At 44.1% G+C, this 24,318-nt stretch overlaps 2 protein-coding genes across 6 annotated transcripts in view; both read right to left on the bottom strand.

Annotated features, from left to right (window-relative positions):
- LOC311609454 (baculoviral IAP repeat-containing protein 1b-like) overlaps positions 1-24,318 on the bottom strand; it is a 64,114-nt gene that overhangs the window by 3,124 nt on the left and 36,672 nt on the right. For all 5 annotated transcript variants that reach the window (XM_084802568.1, XM_084802566.1, XM_084802567.1 and 2 more), the window contains 8 exons: positions 20,971-21,070; positions 18,764-18,845; positions 14,564-14,603; positions 11,860-14,094; positions 8,786-8,953; positions 6,753-6,905; positions 6,350-6,436; positions 2,178-2,342 (listed from right to left, as the gene is read on the bottom strand). In XM_084802568.1, the coding sequence (XP_084658694.1) occupies positions 2,178-2,342; positions 6,350-6,436; positions 6,753-6,905; positions 8,786-8,953; positions 11,860-14,094; positions 14,564-14,603; positions 18,764-18,845; positions 20,971-21,070 (3,030 nt within the window). The remainder of the gene's footprint in view (positions 1-2,177; positions 2,343-6,349; positions 6,437-6,752; positions 6,906-8,785; positions 8,954-11,859; positions 14,095-14,563; positions 14,604-18,763; positions 18,846-20,970; positions 21,071-24,318) is intronic.
- The window catches only part of LOC311609455 (baculoviral IAP repeat-containing protein 1b-like), a 107,215-nt gene that overhangs the window by 62,888 nt on the left and 20,009 nt on the right, over positions 1-24,318 (bottom strand). The window lies entirely within an intron of this gene.

The following is a 24,318-nucleotide window of genomic DNA, read 5'->3' as shown; positions in this document are numbered from 1 at the left end:
TCACCAAACAAATAAATGTATGTTTTTAAAAGCCTTGGAATGTCAGGCATTTCTCTTTTAATTTTTATTTCTATTTTTAATTTTATGTTTATGGGTGTTTTGCCTGAATGTATGTTAAGTGCACCACAAACATTCTTATTGTCCACAGAGGTCAGAAGAGGGCAGATAGATCCCTTGGAACTGGAGTTACAGATGGTTGAGGGCAGCTGTGTGGATGCTGAGAATCAAACCTAAGTCATCTGGAAGAGAAGTCAGCTCTTCAACACTGAGATATGTGTCCATATCTAAGAGTCACTGTTTCATATTTGGTTAACAGGTATTTACTGAGTTCCTATCATGTGTCAGGCACCAGTGCTGGGTTCTTGGAGGAAAAGTATCTTCTCTTGATTGAGAGAGGGCCAGGGGTGATGGGTGCTCAAATCTATGTCCACAGAATCTTCATTGTAGCATTGTAGAAGGCAGCCAACAAAACTGTATTCTGATATCTATATACTTGTCCTTGTTGAGACCTGCTTTAGCCTACATCATAACTATACTCATCTTGTCTCTGTCTCCATTTTGATCATGAGGGAAAATTAAGTTCATGTCCTCAGGATCTGCCTTTCAAGGGATTAATATGCTGACAATGAAACATCTTTCTACAAGGACAGATTAACCATTACTCACACTCTGTCATCTTAGCATTCTGGAAAGCCCCTAGCCACAGCTTACTTACTTCATTTAAGACCAACTAACTTACAGGTTGGCTGATAACACTTTCTCTGGTTATTCAAGATAAACTTAAAATGTAATGCTGCCCTCCCCTTGCTTTCTACATTTGGTTTTTCTATAAAAACCCTACCTGAGAATGTATAGGTGTCACAGTTCAGCTCCTGAGTCTAGGCTGTGTCCCAGATCATGATCAGTCTTGGGGTGTGCTTTAAATAAACCATCAATATCTGACTGAGATCTGGCTCTGAGTGGTTTGTGTGGTTATTATTAGATTTTTAACAACCACAGTGAGCACTCTCTCTCTCTCTCTCTCTCTCTCTCTCTCTCTCTCTCTCTCTCTCTCTCTCTTTATCTCTCTCTCTCCCTCTCCCTCTCTGTCTGTCTGTCTGTCTCTAAATTTTTGAAAGCCTTAGTAAGGTAGTTATGCTTTTCAATTTTGAGAGAGGGTCTAACTCTGCTGCCCTAGGTAACCTAGAACTTGCTGTGTAGCTTGGGCTGCCCTGGGACTCACAAAGATATGCCTTCCTCTCCTTTTCCAGGACTGACTAAACACCTGCTCTACCACTTCCATCCTCGATTGGATTTTTAAAGCCCAACTATTTACCTGTACAAGAAATATGCCTTAAATGGTGGTTCACAGGAAGGTTAAAAGTAAAATGAAGTTATAAAAAGAATGCTAGGTAGGTGCCTATATTAATATACAGGAAGTGAGCATAAGGCAGGAAGTGCCACCACAGCTGAAGAGCACTGGACAACCAGAAAGACTGTACACCTCTACATGTGCTGTGCACCTAGCTTGAAGGTACAAGAGAAACTAGAACTATAAGGAAGGCGGAGAAGGTGGCAGATTGATTGACTGACTGGCTGGCATTTGTGGTGCATGTACATGTGCTAAGCACCTCACACAACCTAAATGAGCACTACTGAATACACCGTGAGTGTACTGATGATCTCCAGGGCACTGGGGAAGGTCTATGCCCCATGTTGACTGCTACACTGACTTGGATAACAAACATTTCAGTAACGTGCACAGGAAAATGGATGCAGCACTACATTTCAGCTTTTTAAACCTTCATTTACACATTGTCAGTAACAGTTGACTAAAGGAGGACTTGGGCAGGTGTCTGAAACATCAACTGTGAAGACACAGATTGTACTAGGATGTGCTGCAGTGGTAAAAGACTGCTCTCCTGTATGCCTGAGGCACTGAGTTCAGTTCGCCAGCACTGGGAAAACAAAACCATAGACTGGACGTAAGCTCTCCCCACACCTCCACTAAAATATACAGGGTGTTGCCCTGCCAGTCAGACCAGGATGAATCTAAACCTGCAGATGTGCATGAGAGGATGCAACATGATAGTGGAAATGAGGAAGCCTCTGGCAGGCTTTTCACGTATAGACACTTGACGCTCCAATGACATCACTGCTTGCACACAAAGGAAACCCTTTCTCAGAAGCAAACTCACCAATTTCCATCACACTGTCATCATCCAAGGTGTTGTGAAAGGCAAGGACTCGGAGACGCTGAAGCTGCAGACACTGCTGGACAATCAGTTTGGCCACTTGGTGAATCCCGTCCCCAGTGGGAAGGAGCAGTTCCTCCAGGTTCCTGAGAGAGCCCAGGGCCTGTGCTGTGGGAGACACAACAAAGCCATCTCCTATGTGTGTTCCACCATGTGCCCGTGGCACTCTGGAGTCCTAGAGGCCCAACCCAACAGAGGTCATCTTTATCACTGTCCTCTCCTTGGGCTAGAGAAGGGGTCAGCACACAGCGGCTCCCTGTGCTCTCTGCAGCTGCTTCCTCCATCTCCCCTAATCCACCTCTTCACCCAACTCCACACTCGCTCTCCATCAACATTTTTTTCTTATTTTTATTTTATGTGCATTGGTGTTTTGCCTGTATCTATGTCTGTGTGAGGGTGTCAGATCTTGGAGTTACAGTTTTGAGCTGCCATATAGGTGCTGGGAATTGAATCAGGGTCCTTTGGAAGAGCAGCCAGTGCGCTTAATCGATGAGCCATCTCTCCAGCCCCCATTTTGCCTGGTATATAAAGGCTTGCAGTACATTTATTCTCCTAATTGCAATGCTTTCAGTGTCCTCTCTTGCCATCCCATCTCTGTCTATCACCCCAGTGAATCCACTCTGAGGAGACCCAGCCTCTTCAGGTAAGCATGGTCCAGGATTCTGATGGCCTTCCCCCGCCAACCTTCCTTAGCATGACATTCCATATATCACACGATCATGAAGTCTTTACTTCCATGGCCTCCCAGAAACTACTTAGAAGACTTTAAAACATGAAACAATGTTCTAGTCTTATCTTTGACTTTCCTATTCCCAATTAAAGACCAGTTCTGGAATAAAACATTTCTTCACAGTCTCTTCTTTCTTTAGAAAAGATTTAGAACTGAAGTCAGGAAATTTGGGATTTGGCTCACTGATACAATGGCTGGCTAGCATGCTGGATACCATGGCATCAACACACACACACACACACAAACACACACACACACACACACACACACACACCTTTGTTTTGCTCCTTGTTTATCTGAAAGCAAAGCAAGATGTGTCACTAGCAGCTCCACTGTGCCAGTCAAAAGAGCAAGTCAGATCTAAAATTTCAATCTTAGTGTGCACCACAGCCAGTGGTTATGGTAGTGTGCACAGGGGCGACCATTAAATTGGGTTGACTGGTTGGTTAACTGGTTGGTTGGTCTTGGCAGACTTGAGACAAGAGTCTCAGCCTGTAGTCCAGAATGGCTAGAACTCATAATCCTCCTGCCTCATCCTTCCAGTGCCAAGGAGACAGGCATGCGTCACCACCACTCCCAGCTTCTAGGTGATGGATTGTTCATGAATGGGTTACTGAAGACATGTACCCACTGAAAGAAATCACACTAGTTCTATGTAAAGAAAACTGTTTCAAAACTTTAAAAAGAATGAACATTTGAGCAATATGTGTTCATTGCTACAACCACACTTTCCAGTCTCTCAACTGACTGCCCTGAGGAACATGGGTCTGCAGGACTGGAGAGATGGATAACTGTAAATGTATTTGTGGGTCAGAGCAGGTGAGACAGGTCAGGGGAAAGGCATCGCAGCCATGTCTGACACCTGAGTTAGATTCTGGGAGTCCAGATGATGGAAAGAACCAATTCCCACATGTTATTCTCTGACTGCCACACACATGCCACAGCACAGCTACAAACACATGCACACAATGAATGCAAAAGATGCACAAAACTGTGAGCCCATGCAAGTATTTTCGATTTGTATTTCTTTCTCTTTCTGACATTTATTTTGTTGCCCAATCTGCTGCATGGACAGAGCTTCATAAGGAAAGCTTCTCAAATTTACTTTGTCACAATCTATATCCACTAATTTACTTTAAAGAGAAAAATATATGGAGCTGATTAGAAGGCTCAGCAGTTAAGAGCACTTGCCGCCTTTGCAGAGGTTTCAGGCATAGTTCCCAGCATGCACATGGTGGCTGTTAACTATCTTGACCTCGGGGATCCAGAACCCTCATCTGACTTCTGTGAGCACCAAGAACACATGTGGTGCATAAATAAACATGCAGCCAAATGCTTGTGCACATAAAATAAGAATAAATGTTTTAAACTTAATTACTTAACTTTAAAAAAAAGTGAGAAACAGTTCCTGAGATGGACTAGGTCTCAATCTGGGGACAGGAAGGTAACATTCGCCTTCTCCTGACTGGGTCTGCTGACACCTGAAGAGTGGCCTTTCCTTGGGCTGATCGTCCTTCCCAGCCCCTTTTTTGTTTACAGTCATTTACTTCTGTCAGGTCTGTGTTGGGTGGGTGGGTACCCATATGTCACAGAGCATGTGTGTGGGTAAAAGACAACTTGTAAGAGCTGCTTCTCGCCTTCTACCATGTGAGTCCAGGGATCTAACCATAACACCTTTACCAGCTGAGCCATCTGGCCGCCCACCTGTCCTTTCAATGCTTGTAAATTCTTTCTCCAGTAGTGAGGAGACATGGATCTTATTATACTCAATGTCTGTTTTGCACAATTAATGTGGGATATATGCCTGTCATCCTGGTGCCTAATCTTGTTCCTGGTATTTTAGCATACCAAATTACTCCCTACTCCCAAAAACACAGAGTTGTCTCTACCTTAAAGGAAGAGAAAGAGCAAGGAGAAACTCAGGCTCTCCTTATACACAATAAAGTCTGAGAAGAACTGTGGGGATACAGCTTTGTGCCCTATATTGGCATTGTCTCACTGTTTGGGAGGCAGTTGCTCATTGTGGGAACCAGGATCCAGGAGCAGGTGAGGGAGACAGAGTCACTCACCAGGCCAACAATCCCACAGTCACTATGGGGAGGGTGCGCAGCCCGTCTGCACCTGAGGGAACTTCCTGTGCAGTCAGAAGAAGCAGGCACTGTTCTGGGCGCATTCTGAGGCTCTACTAGTTTGCTAGGGTCCGCTATTTTGTGTCACTCACTGTGCCAGTGGACATGGCACTCTTACTGTAAAGCTGTATGGAAGTCTCCCATAGCATCCACCAGGCCCCATCCAGGGACTGCAGCACCCTTAACTCATTATTTTCACAATCATCTCTTTCCTTCCTTCTTTCCTTCTTCCTTCCTCTTTTCTTTTCTTTTCTTTTCTTCTTCTTCTTCTTCTTCTTCTTCTTCTTCTTCTTCTTCTTCTTCTTCTTCTTCTTCTTTTTCTTCTTCTTCTTCTTCTACTCCTCTTCCTCCTCCTCCTCCTCCCTTTTGGTTTGTTTGTTTTGGTGTCTGGAGACACAATTTCTTGTTTAGCCCTTGCTTTTCTTGGTCTGGATCTGTATACTAGGCTGACCTCAAATCAGAGATCCTATTGCCTTTCCCTATGGAGTGCTGGGATTCAATGTGTGTACAACCACACTGGGCTTCATAACTATTTATTAAGTCAAAAACATTTAAATATTTCTTATACTTATCACTTTGTTCAATCTGAGTTTTAATGTTTTCTTAACCTTAAATAGAAGTGTGTGTAAAAGCCTTTGAAACAAAACAGACATATCATTTTGGAGTGGATGTGGGACAATGAAATTATACAGTGCCATCAAGACAAAGTCTCTCCTAAGAAGTTAGTGAGTCTGAGAACATTGTATTGAATGAGATCAAGTAGAAAGCTTTGTGGGACCAACAGTGATAGTACTGGGGAAAGCATCTGGGGGAGGTGACATTGAGTATCACTATGGTGTCCTCCAAAGGACATGCATGGCTGGTGCGGGACCCTCTCTGTACGGGCGTATTTCCAAGTCATAGCTCAATTTCTAAACACTGTGTCTGTCCCAACAAGTCCAAACATTTCCCCTGTCATTGTTCACATACAACATAATGTAACTTTAAAAAATCATGGCATTAGACATGCTAAGCAATGGAGAGATGGTTTAAAGTGTATGGAGGATGTGTGTGGGGTCATAGGAAAGCACTGCCACTATTTTATATCATAAAATAGAGCATCTCTGGTGCTTGCAGCAGCAATAGCAGGCCCTGGACACAACGGCCATGGATGTCAAGGGGCAGCTGTACACAGCTTGCTTTGTTGTGGGTTCACTGTAGGAGGAGAAGGAAGAGGGGGAGGAAAAGAATAAATAAAGAAACAGTCATAAACTTACCAAACTTTTCTGATGTTTGCTTATCTGGAAATTGTTGGTCTTTAAGATTCAATATCTTCAGAGAAGCAAAATTTGGCAAAATGGTGACTAGAAAAGGGAAAATAAAATTTAGTTAGGTCAGATACATTTCCTATGATACAGAGTAGCACTGTTGAAATAAAGAGTATTTCAAAAGTGATAAACATGCAGTAATATGCAGATTGAACTACTATAACTAAGCAGAGGACACAGCTATGAAAAAGAAAGGTTTAAATCATAGACAGAGATGATTTCACTCTTGTGAAAGCCTCACTGAAGATCAGGTGATGTCATAGTTCTAGAGACATCAGTTGCATTTTACCTCTAGAGTGCTGAATGACTTTGCACACAGGAGCATCTGAAGTCAAAGTTGTACAGTTCTTACCAAATGGCGTGGGTTCAAAGCATCTTCCAGAAAACTCAATCTCTCTGAGTTTCTTGCAGGAAGCAAGCACAACCATGAGAGACTCACAATTCGAACGGAAATCACATTTCAGATGGAAGACATGAAGATTTGGGGAGTTATGAATCAATTCAACTGGAACAGAGAAAAGATTTTCAGAAATCAGAGAAGGCTACAAATTTCTACCTCAAGTAGATCCACCAGCTCCAGCCTCACTGATTATACAGGCAGTAACACATGGCACATACTGTAGTGACACACAGTATCTACGGCTCAGATTATGTTGGGCTTGTTGGGCTCAGCTTCTGCAACTGACTACTGAACAGATGACCTGGGGCAAGTTCCTGACCCTCTCTGGATCAGTTTTCTCTTCCCTATATCTCACTTGCAGTGTCAGCATCCTAAGGAGTCAGTGTGTGCATGCTGCATTGACACAATAGGAATTCTGTACAGAGTGACAGAAAGGGGAGGGCAACTCTGAAGCACAACTTAAAAACTATATAAAGTCATATAATCTATGTGCATGTGGTGTGTGTGGGGTCACCCATGTGCCACAGCACATATGGGGAGGTCAGGGGAAATTGGGAGAGCTTTCACCATAGAGATCTGTGGGATTGAAGTCATCAGGATTGGCAGCAAGTACCTTTACCTGCTGATCCATCTCACCAACCTGAAAAACGGTTTTGTTTGCTTGCTTTTGTTTCTTTTCAGACGAAAGATCCTGGAAATAACTACAGTTACAGAGCTGGGCTGGCTTGGATGTGACAGTCCTTCTGTCTCAGCCTCCCAAGTGCTAGGGTTACAGGCAGGAGCCACCGTGTCCCACCCTAGTGACTGGCATGCAAATCTGCTATGTCAGTTCCTGTTTTATATTCCATTAGTGTTCAGTGCTTTAAAGGTAAGGCTTTGGTGATGCTTTAGTCATTTTAGTAAATGACATATTCTAGAAAGAAGGCTGCACATTTGTCCGTCAATGGGACTGGGATGGAGAGCAATGGAGAAAACGTCCAGACTTCTTGTTGGCTACTCAGGCCAATTCAAAAGCCATGGACTCACTTTGTAAACTTTGTATACTTTGTACATTCTCAAGGCATGAAAGTGGCCAGGCCCTGCCCTATAATAAAAATTTTTTACCAACACCCCAAAAATCAGCCCACATAATTCATCCAAGCACCAGACATTCCTGGAAAGCTCTAACCCACCTCCCCCCCCCAAACACCAAGAAACCCTATATAAACCCTGTGTTCTTCCATGCTCTCTACTGCTTCTCACTTGAGCAGATACAGCGATCCTTCTGAGGTTTTCCCTCCTAGTAAATCTCTTGTGTGAGGTCTGTTGTGTAGTATAACTTTGTGGTATTCCTTGGCTCCTGACTGCTAGGATATCGTTCAGAGGAGAGCTGTAACACTTTCTCCTGAGCAGAGCTTTTGCTGGGGAAACCTCCCTGACAGGAGCAGAACTGTTATACTTGCACTGGGGAAACTATCCAGGCAGCTGGAGCAGAACTTGTGTAAAGGAAGCCTTTCCCTTCAGAGTGGCAACACCTACACTGCTCCTAGTCAGATTCCTTCTGCTTCAGCAGGCAGATCTGCACACGCCACTAAAACAGCAGCAAAAGAAGAGAATTCCACACACATTGCTTTGGAGAGGAAGTGTTAGGAGTGTAAAGCTCAGGCATGGAATTAAATCAGGATAGACCTGATCTGCTGCTGACCTCAATGTCCCCAGTTGACAATCAGCCACAATCAATGAGGCTTCTCTAACACAGTAGGTAAGAAGAGTGGATCGCTCTTTGAGAAGTGCTCAAAACAGTTACAGACATACTAAATATCCATGTAGCAAATCTCTGTCCTCTTAATGAGGAAGAACACTGTTCCCATGCCTTCCCATGGACCCGGTTCACATGTCAGGCCCAGCAATGTTTTCCCTAATGATGACTTACTGCATCTAGCAATTACTAGCCAAGTAGCTTTTCCAGCTGAGACATGAACTGGAGACCCAAGCCCCATCCTTACCTAGTCTGGAGGGGTCAGACTCAGTGGAAGTTTGGATGGATAAGGTCTCCATGTGGTGGAGGTTTGGGAACTCTTCAGGAAGGACTGAAAGCACATCAGCTTTGTCACAAAGTCTCACAGACAGTTCTTTCAGGCCCAGAAACGTGTCCAAGTTAGAGAGGAGTTGATCTGGAAAGCAGCACACAGTTCCCATCACTCAAGAGTCCCAAGGGGAGTTCTCAAGTGTGCTGTGACCTTCATCCATTCCATACTTTCAGGATGGAAGTTCTCAGACATCCTAACATCTGTCCAGGAAGCACATCATGAAGATACTGCCAGCTGTGGCATCTGCTGATCACAGACTATAGGGGAGCCCTGTGCTGGTCTCTGGATCACAAAATAAATGAGACATCTCCCCAGCCAACAGTGTGGAAACTGTAAACAATTGGTTTGCACAAATGAAAGATTATAGTTGAATTCCTACTTCCAAATTATGTAAAAATGTAATTCAGAACCTCTCTACCAAACTGGATCCTGTACATCCTCTTCCAAGGTCTATCCAGGTAACTCTCCCATCTTCCTGTCCACTCACCCATACCCAACCACCTAGATCTATCTAGCATGGGTCCCACATCCAATGTCTGGGCCTAGTCTAGCCACCCCTGCCTATGTCATACCAACCTCTAGGCTTCTTGCCACGTCTGCTCCAACCTTCAGGACCCTCCCACACTGCATCCAATATCTCTATCCAACAAGGTCCTACACATCTTTCTCCAGGGTCTAGATGGGTGAGTTTCCCTATGCTCCCAACCTCACACCCACCCCAACCCTCACAAGACTGAACCAGGATGCATATATACATATCAGCTCAATCTCCTATGTCCACCTGAGCCATATTCGTTCCCTAGGCCCAATCCAACCCTCACAAACATAAGGCTGATACAGGATGACAAAGAAAATCCAAAATGGTTTACACTCGCTTATATCTGGACACTAACCCAAGGGGCATGTCCCATGAAAGTCTTCACTTACCAAGAAAGTGGGACAAAGGGAAAGACTTTCTACTGGGACTCTAGGTGAGAGAAGCAAGGGAGACTGGGGAAATAGAAGGATCCAGAGGGTCCTAGAAACCTACAAGTAGAACATTATGATGGGCAGATCTGGGCCCAGGGGTCCTGCTCAAACTATGGCACCAGCCAAGGACAATACATCCAGTAAACTTCAAACCCCTACCCAGATCTAGCCAATGGACGGGACATTCTCCACAGTTGAGTGGAGAGTGGAGACTGACTTTCACACGAACTCTGGTGCCCCATATTTGACCATGTCCCTTGGATGAGGAGGTCTGGCGGCACTCAGAGGAAGGATAGCAGGCTACCAAGAAGAGACTTTATACGCTATGATCATATACAGGGGGAGGAGGTCCCCCTCAGTCACAGTCATAGGGGATGGGAGTAAGGGGAAAGTGGGAGGGAGAGAGGAATGGAAGGATACAAGGAATGGGATAACAATTGAGGTGTAATATGAATAAATTAATAAAATATATTAAAAAAGAGAATCCAAAATTAGAAAAATTCAAAGAAGAGATAGAGACACCAAGGAGGCCTCTCACTAGGAGGGAATTCATGCCTGCTCCCATAAGCCTATCCAACTCCCTGTGCCTAATGAGGTCATGGACCCTGGAAGAGAACCTACTATTGCCATTTTGCTAAACACCTATAATTTCTACCTGCACTCTAAATACTTATCTTTATATGCAAAGATAAGTGTAGCTGTCAATCCTCATCACAGAAGCTTCCTTTTTTGTTTTTGGAGACAGAGTTTCAATGTGTAAACCTGGCTGTCCTGAAACTCACTTTGTAGACCCAACTGCCTCACACTCAGAGAACTCTGCCTGCCTCTGCCTCCCAAGTGCTGAGATTAAAGGTGCGCACCACCACTGCCTGTCAAAGAACCTTCTTTTTTATAGAAGACAGGGACGATGTCAGAAATCCACAACTGGACAAAAATCTAGAGAACCAGGGACCATGTGGAACCCACCCCCAGTTGAGATGTATATAAAGTTTCACAGCTAAGGCTCAGGGAACATGGCAGAAGAGGGGACAGGAAGATTGTAAGAGCCAGAGGATCAGGATATCTGCTCTGAGAGAGTGAATTCTATACATATGACCAGAAAGCTGCACCCATAAAATCTCAATACAATATGAACATCAACTATTTACAATGGTATAAAATCTTAGAATTGAATTAGATGAAAGATAGTAAAGTCTAGGGGCTGGAAAGATGGTTCAGCAGCCAAGATCCCCGGCTGTTGCTTAGAGGACCCCAGTCAGGTTCCCAGAATCTACATTAGGCAGATCACAACACCTTGCAACCATAGCTCCAAAGGATCTGACCTTCTCTTGTCTCCTCCGAAGGCAACTACACATAGATGCACAGGAACAAGCAAACACTCATGTGTGCACACACACACACACACACACATCATGAATTTTTTTTGTTTTTGTTTTTGTTTTTTCGAGACAGGGTTTCTCTGTGTAGCCTGGGCCATCCTGGACTCACTTTGTAGACTAGGCTGGCCTCGAACTCACAGTGATCTGCCTGCCTCTACCTCCCGAGTGCTGAGATTAAAGGCATGCGCCACCACGCCTGGCATGAAATAACTTTTAAAGCAATAATTATAAAGCCTATCATAAAAACTATGAAACAACATTTAGAAGAAGGCATAAATATTATTTATCAATATTAAATGTCTTCTTGGAGAAGCCAAATCCTTCCCCCCTCTGGGCAGCCAGAGTGCAGCTGGTTCCCCAGCATCAGCTGACGCACAGAGCACCATTTACCAATAACAAGCTATCCAAGTGCCCTTATAGGGACCTTGATAGATGGAATGCTGGTGGTAATGTTCTCCTAGTGTTGTCTGAAACCCATTCTAGGATTCAGGGCCTTTCAGTGATTTACACACTGCCCAAACAGTGTATCCTTTCGAGGCATATTCATGGCCTTGCACCTAAGAAGTTTCATTCATCTAAAACTAAGAATGAGAAAACACAGTGCCAACCAGAATGGTTGTGTAAATAGACACTTGGTGTTACCTGGTAACTGGTTTACCCATGAGACCTCGAGAGACTGCAGGCCAGGCAGGGTGACAAGCAGCTCCTGCTCTGCTGTGCTGAGCTCTAGGCTGCGCATGGAGCACTTGGTGACAGAGGTCTTATTCGGCTCCAGAGCCGGGCGGATGCTGTCAAGAAAGCCACTGCTGTTGGATAAGCAGAGCTCAATTTTCTGTGAGGCTGAGAAGACTTCCATTAGGACCTGGAGCAGGGCTTGGTCGGCTGGGCCCATGTTGGCCACTCCAACTTCCAGCCTAGGGATCTTGTATGGCTTGGGTGACAGTTTCCAGTAGCCAGCACTGATGTTGGGTGGAGGCCAGCGTAGGTTGTTCAAAAAATTGTTTATGTTCTTTTCATTTTTAGCTAAATTTTTCATCCATTCCTTCATAGGTTCAAAGGCAGATGCATAGTCCTGATCTATAGTTGGTGGCTGCATTGTTTCATAACATTTTTCCATGGCTGAATAATCTGTATTAGGTAGCATTTTATTTATGGAGAATTTTATACTTGCCAACAGTAACAGGCTTTCCGGGTGATCCCAGAAGTACTGTAAATTCAGTAATTTCAAAGGCAGTGTTCTCCCTCGAAGGAATTGCAAAATAAATGGAGAACATGCATCAACTGTGTTGCTTTGGTAAGCAAACTTTAGAGCCGTGCTCAATAAACTTTCTGAAGCATATGAAGAGAACGCTTGAGGAAATTCCTGCCACAAGTCCTTAACTGACTGCATTATCCAGGAAGTTTCTATTTGGCGTTGTACACAATCCTCATTTTCAGACATGTTCTCCAGTGACTCTTTCTCATCCACCAACTGAAGCAAATGAGATACAATTTGTGGCCCTGCCTTTGGTGAAGGGTGGCTGGAGACATACTTCAAAAAGTTATTGTAGGTGTTCATAGCCTTCAAGGGTGAGTTAATTTGTCTCAAATAGTGAAGTCCCAGATCTTGTTCTTCCTGTCTATCTGAACCCAGGAGTTCATTCAGCCTTATGCCAGCAAGAAATTCCTGGAACAGAGGACTTAGAAACCGGTAGATTGGTCTCAGTCTCTGGGCGGTGAATTTGCTCATCAAGCAGGTGGTCAACTCTTCGTCTTCATCAACTCCTGCTTCTGTGAGGTCATCACTGCTGAATTCAAAGCAGGAAGAAAAAAGCCCTCTCAAGGCCAGCTGCCCACATGAGGACACAGTGGCCTTGAGGGCCTCAGCTGCAGCTTTGTACTTTAAGGACAGACATTTCATGTAGGCCTTGAAAACTGCTACATTGTGAAAAGGCTGGTCAGGATTTTGAAGCCAGTCACTACAGACTGCTGCCACAAACAGGGGGGTTTTGTGAATTCCTTGTAAATGATTATTCCCTCCAAAGTAAACCATAAATTCTTGCAGACGTGTTATATTATGTGAGAAGAACTTCCGTAACACAGAAACAGTGTTATAGAAGGGAAAGTCTGTGATCTCTAGAATCCTATCTAGGTATGGGCGGATGTCCCTGGCCCTGTTTGTGTGGATGGCGATCAATAAGCAGGTTCGTGACAAGTAGTTTCTTGTAATCAGTGTTTCCAGGGCTTGGGGGAGTGAGTCCGCCCCACTATAGTCATCCAGCAGGAACAGCACCTGGTGTTTGAAATGCTGGATGCTGCTGCTCAGGCTCGCCTCACTAATGCATCCTCCTGCCTCTAGGAGTTGGGCACAGATGATGTCGGCCAGCCCCTGGTCTGGTCTGGTGGAACTAAGGGACAGGTAGAGGACCAGCTGGAACCTGTTCAACAGGGGACAGCATCCTGATGCCCAGAGGAAAGCTATTTTCTTCAGGAAGGTTGTCTTTCCAGTGCCAGCTTGCCCCTCCACACACTGGACAGAGCTGAGATTGCTGAAGACCTCGGGGATCGTCAGGGCCTCTTGCACTGGCCTGCTGATGTGCTTTGAAATGATGGACACATCGCAGCCAAGCAAGTGGTCAGTGCCGAGGCTGCAGCACACCTCTGGCAAATTCATGTGGCGGAAAGTGGCCTTGGTGTAGGTGCCTCTCAGCTGCTCACTCAGATTCTTTGCGTCTTGAAACCACGGGGCTTCGCTCTGAGCCAAGTCTGTGGAGGGGAGATACGCCCTGCTGGACTCACATTCACATGCCTGGGCTTCACTCTGGTCCTGGTCTCTACACAGAACAGACACAAAGCTGGGTGCAGGTTCAAGCTCCTGGGCCTCATTTGGAGCAACATCTGTGGAGGGAAGAAGAGAGACTGAGAGGGAAATGCATTCAAACCCCTCAACCCTAAGGCTGTGATGTCTTTATTACATTGTCCTGTTTGTCTTCTATGGATGGATTTCCCTTCAATGTCCATGATTTCCCCTTTGAGACCCTCTCAGTCTACCTCATGGCATCAGAACGTGGGGATCACATGTTCAAGTCTCCTCTTTGGCTTGGGGACTTAGACGTAACGTCCCAGTGAATATCTCAGGAAGCAAAGCTTCCTTTAATGCCTGCTGGTTTGGATCTGACTCAAGCACTGCTGTCATAGCCCTGCATTCTCTCTCAACGTGCCACAGGAATGCAGACTCTCTCTCACCCACAGTTCCCTTCATCTCAGTGCACCCCTCTACAAGCTCCTTGGACAGTTATAAATACACTTTCCTTTTAAACCCCTGTGTACAAATATACACTGTCCGATGTTGCTGTCAGGTTCTTACCGGCCACTGCATCCTCTTGATTGCTCTCACTTGTGGTTTCCTTCAAAAGATAGATCCTTCATTAATATCAAAGCTGGGTCTTAAATCAAGATTGGCTATTATCTTATCCTTGAGAACCAAACATCGTCTAAACACAGCCTGAACTCAATGCTGAATGAAAAAAGGAGTGTTCCGGTATAAAAGTATAAGTCGCACACTTGTACTGTAGTGTGTTATGTCAGGAGCCATTAGCAAGACTCTCTGTCCATATGCATTGCTTTCGTGCTCTCTGCTCCAGCCTAAGAATCACATGAACTGATAAAACCATGATTAAACAAGTTGTTCTGCAAACTAAACATTCAAGGTCTTCAGACTTTCAGAAAATGTACACTGTGCCATCTAGGCTAAAAGCGATTGCTCGGCACCAAGGAAGCAGAGCATGGGCTAGAGAGATGGGTAGAACACTCGCCTAGCATGCTTGAGGTCATGGGTTCAATCCCAAGGCTGCTGCAGTATTGACTGCTAACCCTCCCAAATCTATCCTTTGTTTGTGACTGTTTCTAGCCTCCATTTCTTATTTCTGTTCTTTTATTATTTCTTAATCCTCTCTCCCTGATCTAGGTGCTGATCGAAATAGCCAGAGAGGGCTTTGGTAGTGTTCCTAGATGGCACGTGCATGGTACATACACCCTCTCTATGCGGGAGCACTCTGTGGGTAATAAAGATTGTAATGTCTAGAACAGGAATAGTCCTGTCACATCACTAAGCACTGCTTCTGTGCTTAGTCATTAGAAACTTCGTGTTTACCATCACACACTGGCATGGATGCAGAAAGAGCATTACACACACGGTTTATGAGAGAGAGATTATCATGTCGTGTAGCTGGCCTGAACTCCCTATGTAGCCAAGTGTAGCACTGAACTCCTTGTCCTCCTTTCTTCATGTCCCAACTGCTGGTTTTATAGGCATGAGCCTCCTCACACTTCTGGCTTCTGTGTCATGTTTTTCTTCTCTGGGACTCCAAGCCTCTTACCACACCTAGTTTTATTCAGAGCTGAAGATCTCTTGGTGTCCATTAGGGGACATCTAGTACCTGAGCTACATTCCCTGCACTTGCAATGTCAACCCCACATCTGACGAAGGGCTGATATCCAAAATATATACAGATCTCAAGAAACTAGACATCAACAAACCAAATAACCTAACTAAACAATGAGGTACAGAGCCAAACCGAGAATCCTCAACAGAGGAATCTCTAGTGGCCAGGAAGCATTTAAAGAAATGTTTAACATCCTTAGCCATCAGGGAAGAAATACAAGTGAAAACAATTCTGAAGTTACATCTTAAACCCTTAAGAATGGCTGAGATCAAATACTCATGCTGGCTTGAATGCAGAGCAAAAGGAGCACTCCTCCATTACTGGGAGGAGTGCAAATGTGTATAATCACTTTGGAAATCAATTTGGTGGTTTCTCAGAAAATTGGGAATAGATATAGCACTCCTGGGCATATACCCAAGGATGCTCCATCCTACCACAAGGACCCTTGCTCAACCATGTTCACAACAGCTTTACTTATAAGAGCCAGAAAATGGAAACGATTTACATGTCCCTCAAGGGCAGAATGGATAAAGGGATGTGATACATTTACACAATTGAGTATTACTCAGCTATTTAAAATGACAGCATTGCCAAGCATGGTGGCACATGCCTTTAATCCCAGCACTTGTGAGCCAGAGGCAGGTGGATCGCTGTAAGTTGGAGGCCAGCCTGGTCTACAAAGCAAGTCCAGGACAGCCAAGGCTACACAGAGAAACCCTGCCTCGAAAAATGGAGAAAAAAAAAAGAAACAAATAAATAAAATGACAGCATAAACTTTGTAGGCAAATTGATGCAACTAGGAGAGATCATCCTAAATGATGTAGCCCACAGCCAGAAGAACACACATGGTGTGTACTCATGTATAAGTGGATATATGCCATAAAGTAAAGGATAACCACACTACAATCCACAAACCCAAGGAAGCTAAGTGACAAGGAGGAGGCCTCAGCCGGGGACATATGAATCTCACTGAGAAGGAGAAATAGAATAGACAGCATGGTTGGATATGGTGAGAGGACAGGATAGGGGTGGAGGTGAAATGGAAACAGGAAGTTATCAGGTTGAGGGGAGGACAGAGGAAGAGTACTGGGAGAGACAACTGGAATTGAGGGGGCAATCTCTGGATGAGCTATAAACCCAGGGCAAAGGAAACTCCCAGGAATCTGTGGGTGACTCTAGTTAAGACTCCTAGCAATGAGGGATACGGATACTGAACTGGCCATGTCCTGTTTAAGGAAAGGAAATGTACAGCAAAATCATGAAATCGGACATAGTCTCACCCTACGTGTTTCTCCAAGATCCAATCTAACTGGAAGGGAAGACTTCCAATGATGGGATTGGGATACCAACAGAGCCCTAGAACCCTGGACCCTCAATTGGTCCAGCCTAAAAGATGTGCTGGGGTAAAGACAGAGCAGAAATTGATGGAGTGGCCAAGCAAAGACTGGTCTAGCTTGAGACCCGTGCCATGAGAGGAAGCTCACCCATGACACTGTTAATGAAATTTTCTATACTTGCAGACAGGAGCCTAGCATAACTATCATCAGAAGCTTCACCTAGCAACTTATTGAAACAGATGCAGAGACCCACAGCCAAGCACTAGGTGGAACTTGTGGAATCCTGAGGAAGATGGAGAGGAAGGCTCGTAGGAGGCAGAGGGGTCAAGGACACCACAAGAAAACCTACAGAATCAACTAACCAGGGCCTACAGGAGCTCACAGAGACTGAACCGCCAAGCAGACAGCATTGATGGGACTGACCTAGGTCCTCTGCACATATCTACCAGTTGTGTAGCTTGATCTTCATGTGGGACCTTTAACAGTGGGAGCTATGGCTGTCTCTATGCTGTCTGCTGTCCCTTTCCCCAAACTGTGCTGCCTAGTCTAGCCTCAATAGGAGAGCATGCGCCTAGTCTCTCTGCAACTTCATAAGCCAAGGCTAGTTGGTATCTATGGGAGACCTCTCATTTCTAAAGAGAAACAGAGGAGGAGGAGTTTAGGGGCAGAGTAGACGGGGAGAGGGGGAAGAGGAGGGAGGAGAAACTGCAGTCCAAATGTAAATTAATTAAAATAAAAATTCCAAATACAAGGTATTTATCAAGTGAACCCAAAATTGATCTGCTATCTTGTTTACTTTTATATTGTCTCCATTATTTGTTGGTGGGCTTTGCTGCTTTTTGTTTGTTTGTTTTTTATTCTTGGTTTCTGTTTTTTTGTTCTCAGGGCTTTTTTGTTGTTGTTGTTGTTTGCTTGTTTGTTTTTTGTTTTTTGGTGAGGTGATGTCTTTATACTACTGTCCAGGCTACTGTTGAACTCCTGACAATTCTCCTGCCTCAGCTTCCAGAGTGCTGGTTTCCAGGCATGAGCCACCACACTCAGCTTTGTTCTCAGTTCTGTGGGATGAGGACCAGCATACTTACCATTGTGACAACACAAGCGGCTTGTGTCACCATTGAATTGATAGTCAGATTGGATCTCAGGGAAACATGTAGGGTCAGACTGTCATCAGAGTTAATGATTTTGCTGCACATTTATTTTCCTTAAGGAAACATGCTGCACAGCAGGGATGGAGTCAGTCGTAGATTCCTTGTCAAGCATGCACTAGACCTTGGGTATGATCTCCTCAATTGCCGTAAAGGACAAACATCAAACAGGAATGGTGGCACATATTTTTAATCCCAGCGTTTGGAAGGTTGAGGCAGGAGGATCACCAATTCCCAGGTCGACTTGGACTTGAACATAGCAAGTCAAAGTCAGCCCAAGCCACAAAGTGACAACCTGTCCCAAACAAAACTCCAATGAAACTCGCCTCGCATGTCTCAAAAGGAAGAAGTCAAGGCTACTGCCCTCCATAGACCACAGATAGGTCTGGTGTTTATCAGGAATAAGTCTATGGAATCTCAGCAATAGACTTCTTACAGGAGAAGAGCTGACTGTCCGTTTCATGAAGCTACATATGGTGTCTCCCTCGTTCACTGTGAAGTTCCTGTATGCACTTGTCACTTGATAATGCTTATTAGATGCCTGTGGAATTTATATAATTATGATACATTTACCACTGATGTTGCTGTTCAACCACAGGATCATAGGCTGCTGAGTCAGAGAAGGGGCGGGGCTCATTACCGTGGCTTCCAGAAGTACACCAGGGCTCTGAAGGGCTGGAATCTCTTGTGCAGAAGACTTCAGGTTTTGAAGAAATACACAGCTATGCAGAGAAGATAAAAGTCATAAAATAGTTCAGTGCAGTTACATGTGTGTTAGCTGTTTAAAAACATGAAGATCAGCGTGAAGTAGAAAGCAACGTTCTCAGTGGTTCTTTCAGTGTCGCATCCTGTAAAGTCTGATTCAGTCTGTGGCTCTCAGTAATAATGAGTATGGTGTGTAAAGTAACAGTGAGGACATTGGGCATGAAACCAGCTAACACGAGCTTGGAGAGTGAAAACATTAACCCAGCAGTGTGGGAGCAGAGGCAAGGGGGTCTCTAGGGCTTGCTGGATGCTAGCTTAGCTCCAGTTCAGAGAGAGATCCTGTCCTGAGGGAACAGATGGGGACTTAAAGAAGAGGATATTCCCTGTCTCCCTGTGGCCTTATGTAGTGCACACAATGAACATACTTGCACATACAAACACACATTAACTAAAGAAACAAAGTAAAAATAAATAAAAAATTAAGAGACTAACTAATGAGAAAACTACAGATTCATGTAAAAAAAAAAAACTTAAAAAAGACAGTAAAAATTACCTAAACAAAGTGTGCAATTGAGAATTTAGTATTCTCTAGTTTATTACCTTATCAACTATTGTCAAACTATCAAAAACAAAGAAGCAAACATGCAGGATCCACTTGCATTAGGTTTTTGTGTAACTCAAATGCTGATGTCTGTACTCCTCATATTGGCTTGCATTCCTTGTTCTGAGAATCTCCTGTCTCAATGTTGTGTAAACACTGATCCCCAGTTGTCCCACAGATGCCAATAAAGCAGCTTACAGCCAATCACTGAGCAGGGGAGAGAATAGGGTTGGATTTCCTGCCAGCCAGGAGAGGATGAGAGAGAGGAGGAAGTAGGGGATTTAGTCATGGGAGAGGTCCTGGTGACATCAGAAGAAGCTGATCAGGAGAAGCTATAAAGTGCAAGTATCTCTGGGATGTAACTTCGAAGGAAATTAAATTAGCTTAGTGGGTTAAGAATAGATTAACAACTGCTCATGTTTTGTGCTTCAAAGCTTATTATAAAACAAATGTGGGTCTCAATTATTTGTGTGATAGCCTGCTTAAGAGAGAAAATGAGAAACACAGTTTTATACAATTAACTCTAACGTTTTGGCGCCCCACATTGGGCATCAACTGTTGGCTTTGATATTTTTAAGACCTATTTTATTTGGGTTTCTTTAATTCCTTTACCTCCCTTCAACCCCACCTACCCTAGATAGGAGAGAAAGGAGGTTAATAGGGACAATAGAAGTAGACCTTTTAGACTCAGCTTTTAGGGATGATGGGCAACTATGGAAACTGTGAGCTCCTGAGTGAAGAACCCTGCTGTGTACAAAGCAAAGCAAACCAAGCAGTCCTCTATATCTGCTGGCTCTTATAATCCCCCAGAGCTCTCTTCTGCAATGTCCCCTGAGTATGGAAAGGGGAAGTATCCTCGTTAGGAATGATCAGTCCACAGTCACTTACTCTCTGACCTTTGACTTTGTTGTAAGTCTCTGGAATTCTGTTCCTGTTAAGCTCTGAATTTATGCTCATCCCACCCTCAAATAAACAACTGAGAGCACAGGGGTGTCCTAGACAGACTCTTGGATGATAAGATATGGTTGGTATTGCCAGTTATCATTTTATATCTTGCTGTCCTCTAAACAGAAGTTGGGAGTGGTGGAGCAGGCCTGTCACCCAGCACTTGGGAGGTGGAGACAGTAGCATTAAAAGTTTAATGCCATTCTCCCTAAATACTGAGTTTGAGGCCACCCTGGGGTCCTGAGACTGTCTCGAGGACCCCTCAGCCAGCTCCCCTCCCCCTGTCATCAGAGTCAGCCATCCAGGTTTTACGGTAGCACATGCTTGTGCTTCTGTAGTCATGTGGCTGAGCCAAGAAGATGTGAGTTCAGGGCAAATCTGAGCTCTACAACAAATCAACCAAAACTAAGATCTAACTATGATGAGAAAAATCTAGACAGGGAGAGTATCACGGAAGAAAGCGATGAGGACAGAAGGGTGTGTCCATCTCAGTGGGAGCCAGAAGAGTGAGCAGACACTGCCCACAGATAAAACATGCATAGTGAGGGGATAACTGATGCAGGAAGTTCAAAGTCAAGACACTTCATTCTGCTCACTTGGGAAAAAACTTGGTGTGATCTGCTAATGGGTCGTCACCTTCCTCCCACTTCGACATATATCCTCCACAGGAAAAACACCAGACAATGTCTTCTTTGCCTAGAAAAAGGAAATGAGGTCAGTTCAACAGCACAGACATGTCAACTCACAAGAAGATGACTCCAGATTTCACTGGTGAAATCCTACTTGCATCTCCAGTTGGATTGTGTGGCAGTCCACAGAAGACACGCACAGGAGACAATAGTTCACACAGAACTCTTGGTCCTTCAGTGGGGTGGTCAGCAATAGTCACTGAGTGTTTCATGCACCCTGAGCCTTGATGAAACCGCTCTCAAACCCATCATCCTGAAAGATTTGCCACCAGAATCTGGAACAGGAGTTCCGTGAGAGCAGAGACTTCTGTCTGTTCTGGACACTAATGACATCCTGGACATTCACAGACAGAGGCAACAAACAAGGAATTGCTGACTGAGTAAATCAGAAAGAATATATTTATAGCTGGGGGCAGGAGAGAAGAACAAATTTAGGAGTCTCTATGTAATCTTGATTATAAAGAATCACTTGTTCCTCCTCACATTATTGCCAGCTACATTTCACTAGAAATAGGAGCACGCCATCCATGAGAGCTGAGGAAGGCCGGCAAGAGGAGACAAAGTGTTAAGACCATGTGGTAAGAAAATCATTCGTGCCAGTGGAATATGTCTGTTGGATGAAGTTGTAGAAAGAATATCTTCTGTACTGTATGCATACATTGCCTGTTAATTTTAAAACCTATGGCCTACAGGAAAGGACAGAATAGAATGTGTTACATCCAGCAGACAGAAAGGATCCTAGATAGTGCCAGCCATGAGTGATTTATCCAGGAAGATGTGAGGAGGACAGATGCACGGTACCTGAGTAGAGATAATTAGCTACATGGCAGAATGCAGAATAGTATAAATGGTTATTTTAAGTTATGAGCCAGTCAGAGAAGAGCTTATCAATATGGCCTAGGTACTTGTAAATATATTTTGAGTCTCACAAGTCATTATTCTGGGATTTGGAATTTGGAAAGAAAAACATGCACCTTACTACAGATGGCACACTGTCAGTGGAGCTTGAATCTAAGCTTACAGTCTGAGAAGTCCCAGGTGAAAGGTAGCTTCCTAGCCAAATAGCAGAGAACCAAACAAAGCACAGTCCCTTTAACAGATTCCACCTTTTAGCAAAGCTGGCAGAGAGTAGTAAGCGGAGGTTATGCTGTGGTGCCCCTAGGACCAGAGCCTGAGGGCACAGTAACTGTGATTTCTCCCAAGCATGGAATAGTCCCAGAAAGGTGTTAGAGAGAAGGGGAGGAGGGGGAAGGGTCAGAGAGAGAGGAGGCCCGTGGGAAAACTGCAGCCCAATTCAGATACAAACTAGAAACTCTTTTTTTTTTTAAATACATTTTTATTAATTTATACATATTACATCTCAGTTGTTAGCCCATCCCATGTATCCTCCCATTCCTCCCTTCCTCCCACTTCCCCCCTACTCCCCTCCCCTCCCCTAAGTCTGTGTCTGAGGGGGACCTCCTCCCCCTGAATATGCTCATACGGTATCAAGTCTCTCCTTGGTGGGGATGCAAACTAGTACAACCACTTTGGAAAGCTATCTGGTGCTTTCTCAGAAAAATGGGAATAGGGCTTCCTCAAGACCCAGCTATTCCACTCCTTGGAATATACCCAGAGGATGTACTACTACACAACAGGGACATATGCTCAACCATGTTCATAGCTGCCTTATTCATAATAGCCAGAACTTGGAAACAACCTACGTGTCCCTCTATAGAAGAATGGATAAAGAAACTGTGGTACATTTACACTATGGAATACTACTCAGCTATTAAAAACAAGGAATTTCCAAAATTTGTGGACAAATGGATTGAACTAGAAATTGTCATAATGAGTGAGTTCACACAGAAGCAAAAAGAGCTAAATGGTATATACTCACTTATATCGAGACACTAGTCCAAGGTGTACGTCCCCATGAAAAACTGTACCTACCAGAATAGTGGGTAAGAGGGGAGGACATCCTATTGAAACTTTAGGTGTGAGAAGCCTGGGAGAAAGAGGAAATGGAAGGACCCAGTGGGTCCTGGAAAACTACAGGCGAGTCTGGGCCCTGGGGCCCTCCGCAAACTGTGGCAACAGCCAAGGAAAAAATAGGCAGTAAAAACCTTGAACCCCTACCCGGACTAGCCGATGGACATTCTCCACTGTTGAGTGGAGAAGGAGATCTAACTTTCACACAAACTCTGGTGCCCCATATTTGAACATGTCCCTTGGACGGAGATGCCTGGTGGCACTCAGAGCAAACCAGAAACTCTTACAAGGGCCTCTGGACAGAGAGAAGCACCAACCCAAGCAGGGCAGAGACAGCAGCTTCGAAAGCCTGGCTACCTGTGAACGGCTGGGGGGGACTAACAGCAGCATGAGGTACAAACTGATAAATCCCAAGAGTCTGAACTGGTAAGGTATTGATTTGGAAAACAATAAAAGAGAAGGGAAGCTGGTATGAAAAATATCCACATGAAGAAGTGTTTGGTTTGGATATAAGAAAGTAAAGTCCTTATGGAGAGGTTTTGAAATTAAAAAAGAAAAATATTCTCTATGTAAAAATGAAGGAAGACACAAGAACACAGTGCATTTGGACTCCATACAACTTTGTTTTGTATGTCAACCTAAAAATGCTCATCTTTTCAGTGATGATTACCATTTTGAATATCCCCTTTAGATGAGATCAAATTAAGGCAGACTTTGAAAAGAAGAAACTGAAAAATTAGATGCTAGATTAGAGATCATAAGAGGAGAAGTTGGAGGACTATTCGAATCAAAATAGGGAACCTTCAGAGTAATCCAGTCTGGAGCTTATAACACCAAAAGAGGTATTTCCAGATGAGAGAAATCCACAAGGCGTAAGGAATTAAAAAGGCAGCCCAGAGAGATGCCAGATAAAAAGGCTTCAGTTATAAACCAACATGGTCAGACTAGATAATATATTTATACTGTCAAAGATCAAGTATTAAGTGAAGGTCTATATTCTGAATTGAGAGTACAGATCATGTTTGATGCCACCTTGAAACAATGTCATACAATAGATTGTTTCATTTTGTAAAGTTTGAAGACTTAAGATTTGTACACATGTTGATGCACCATACTACTGATGCATATTCAGAATTCTAATGGGCTTTTGCACTGAATTCTAAGGAGTATGATTCTGAGGTTGCACAATTGCTGGAAATTACTACTATCTTGGAAATGCCTTTAGAGATGGAAGCTGATGATGCTTCAACATATGTGTCTGTTAGAATACAGCAATATTTTTAG

Source organism: Acomys minous (genome assembly GCF_964271855.1).
Source record: "Acomys minous genome assembly, chromosome: 11".
Classification (NCBI taxonomy): Eukaryota; Metazoa; Chordata; class Mammalia; order Rodentia; family Muridae; genus Acomys; species Acomys minous.
The sequence above is the reverse complement of the archived record's forward strand: the minus strand, read 5'-3'. Positions and strand labels throughout refer to the sequence as shown.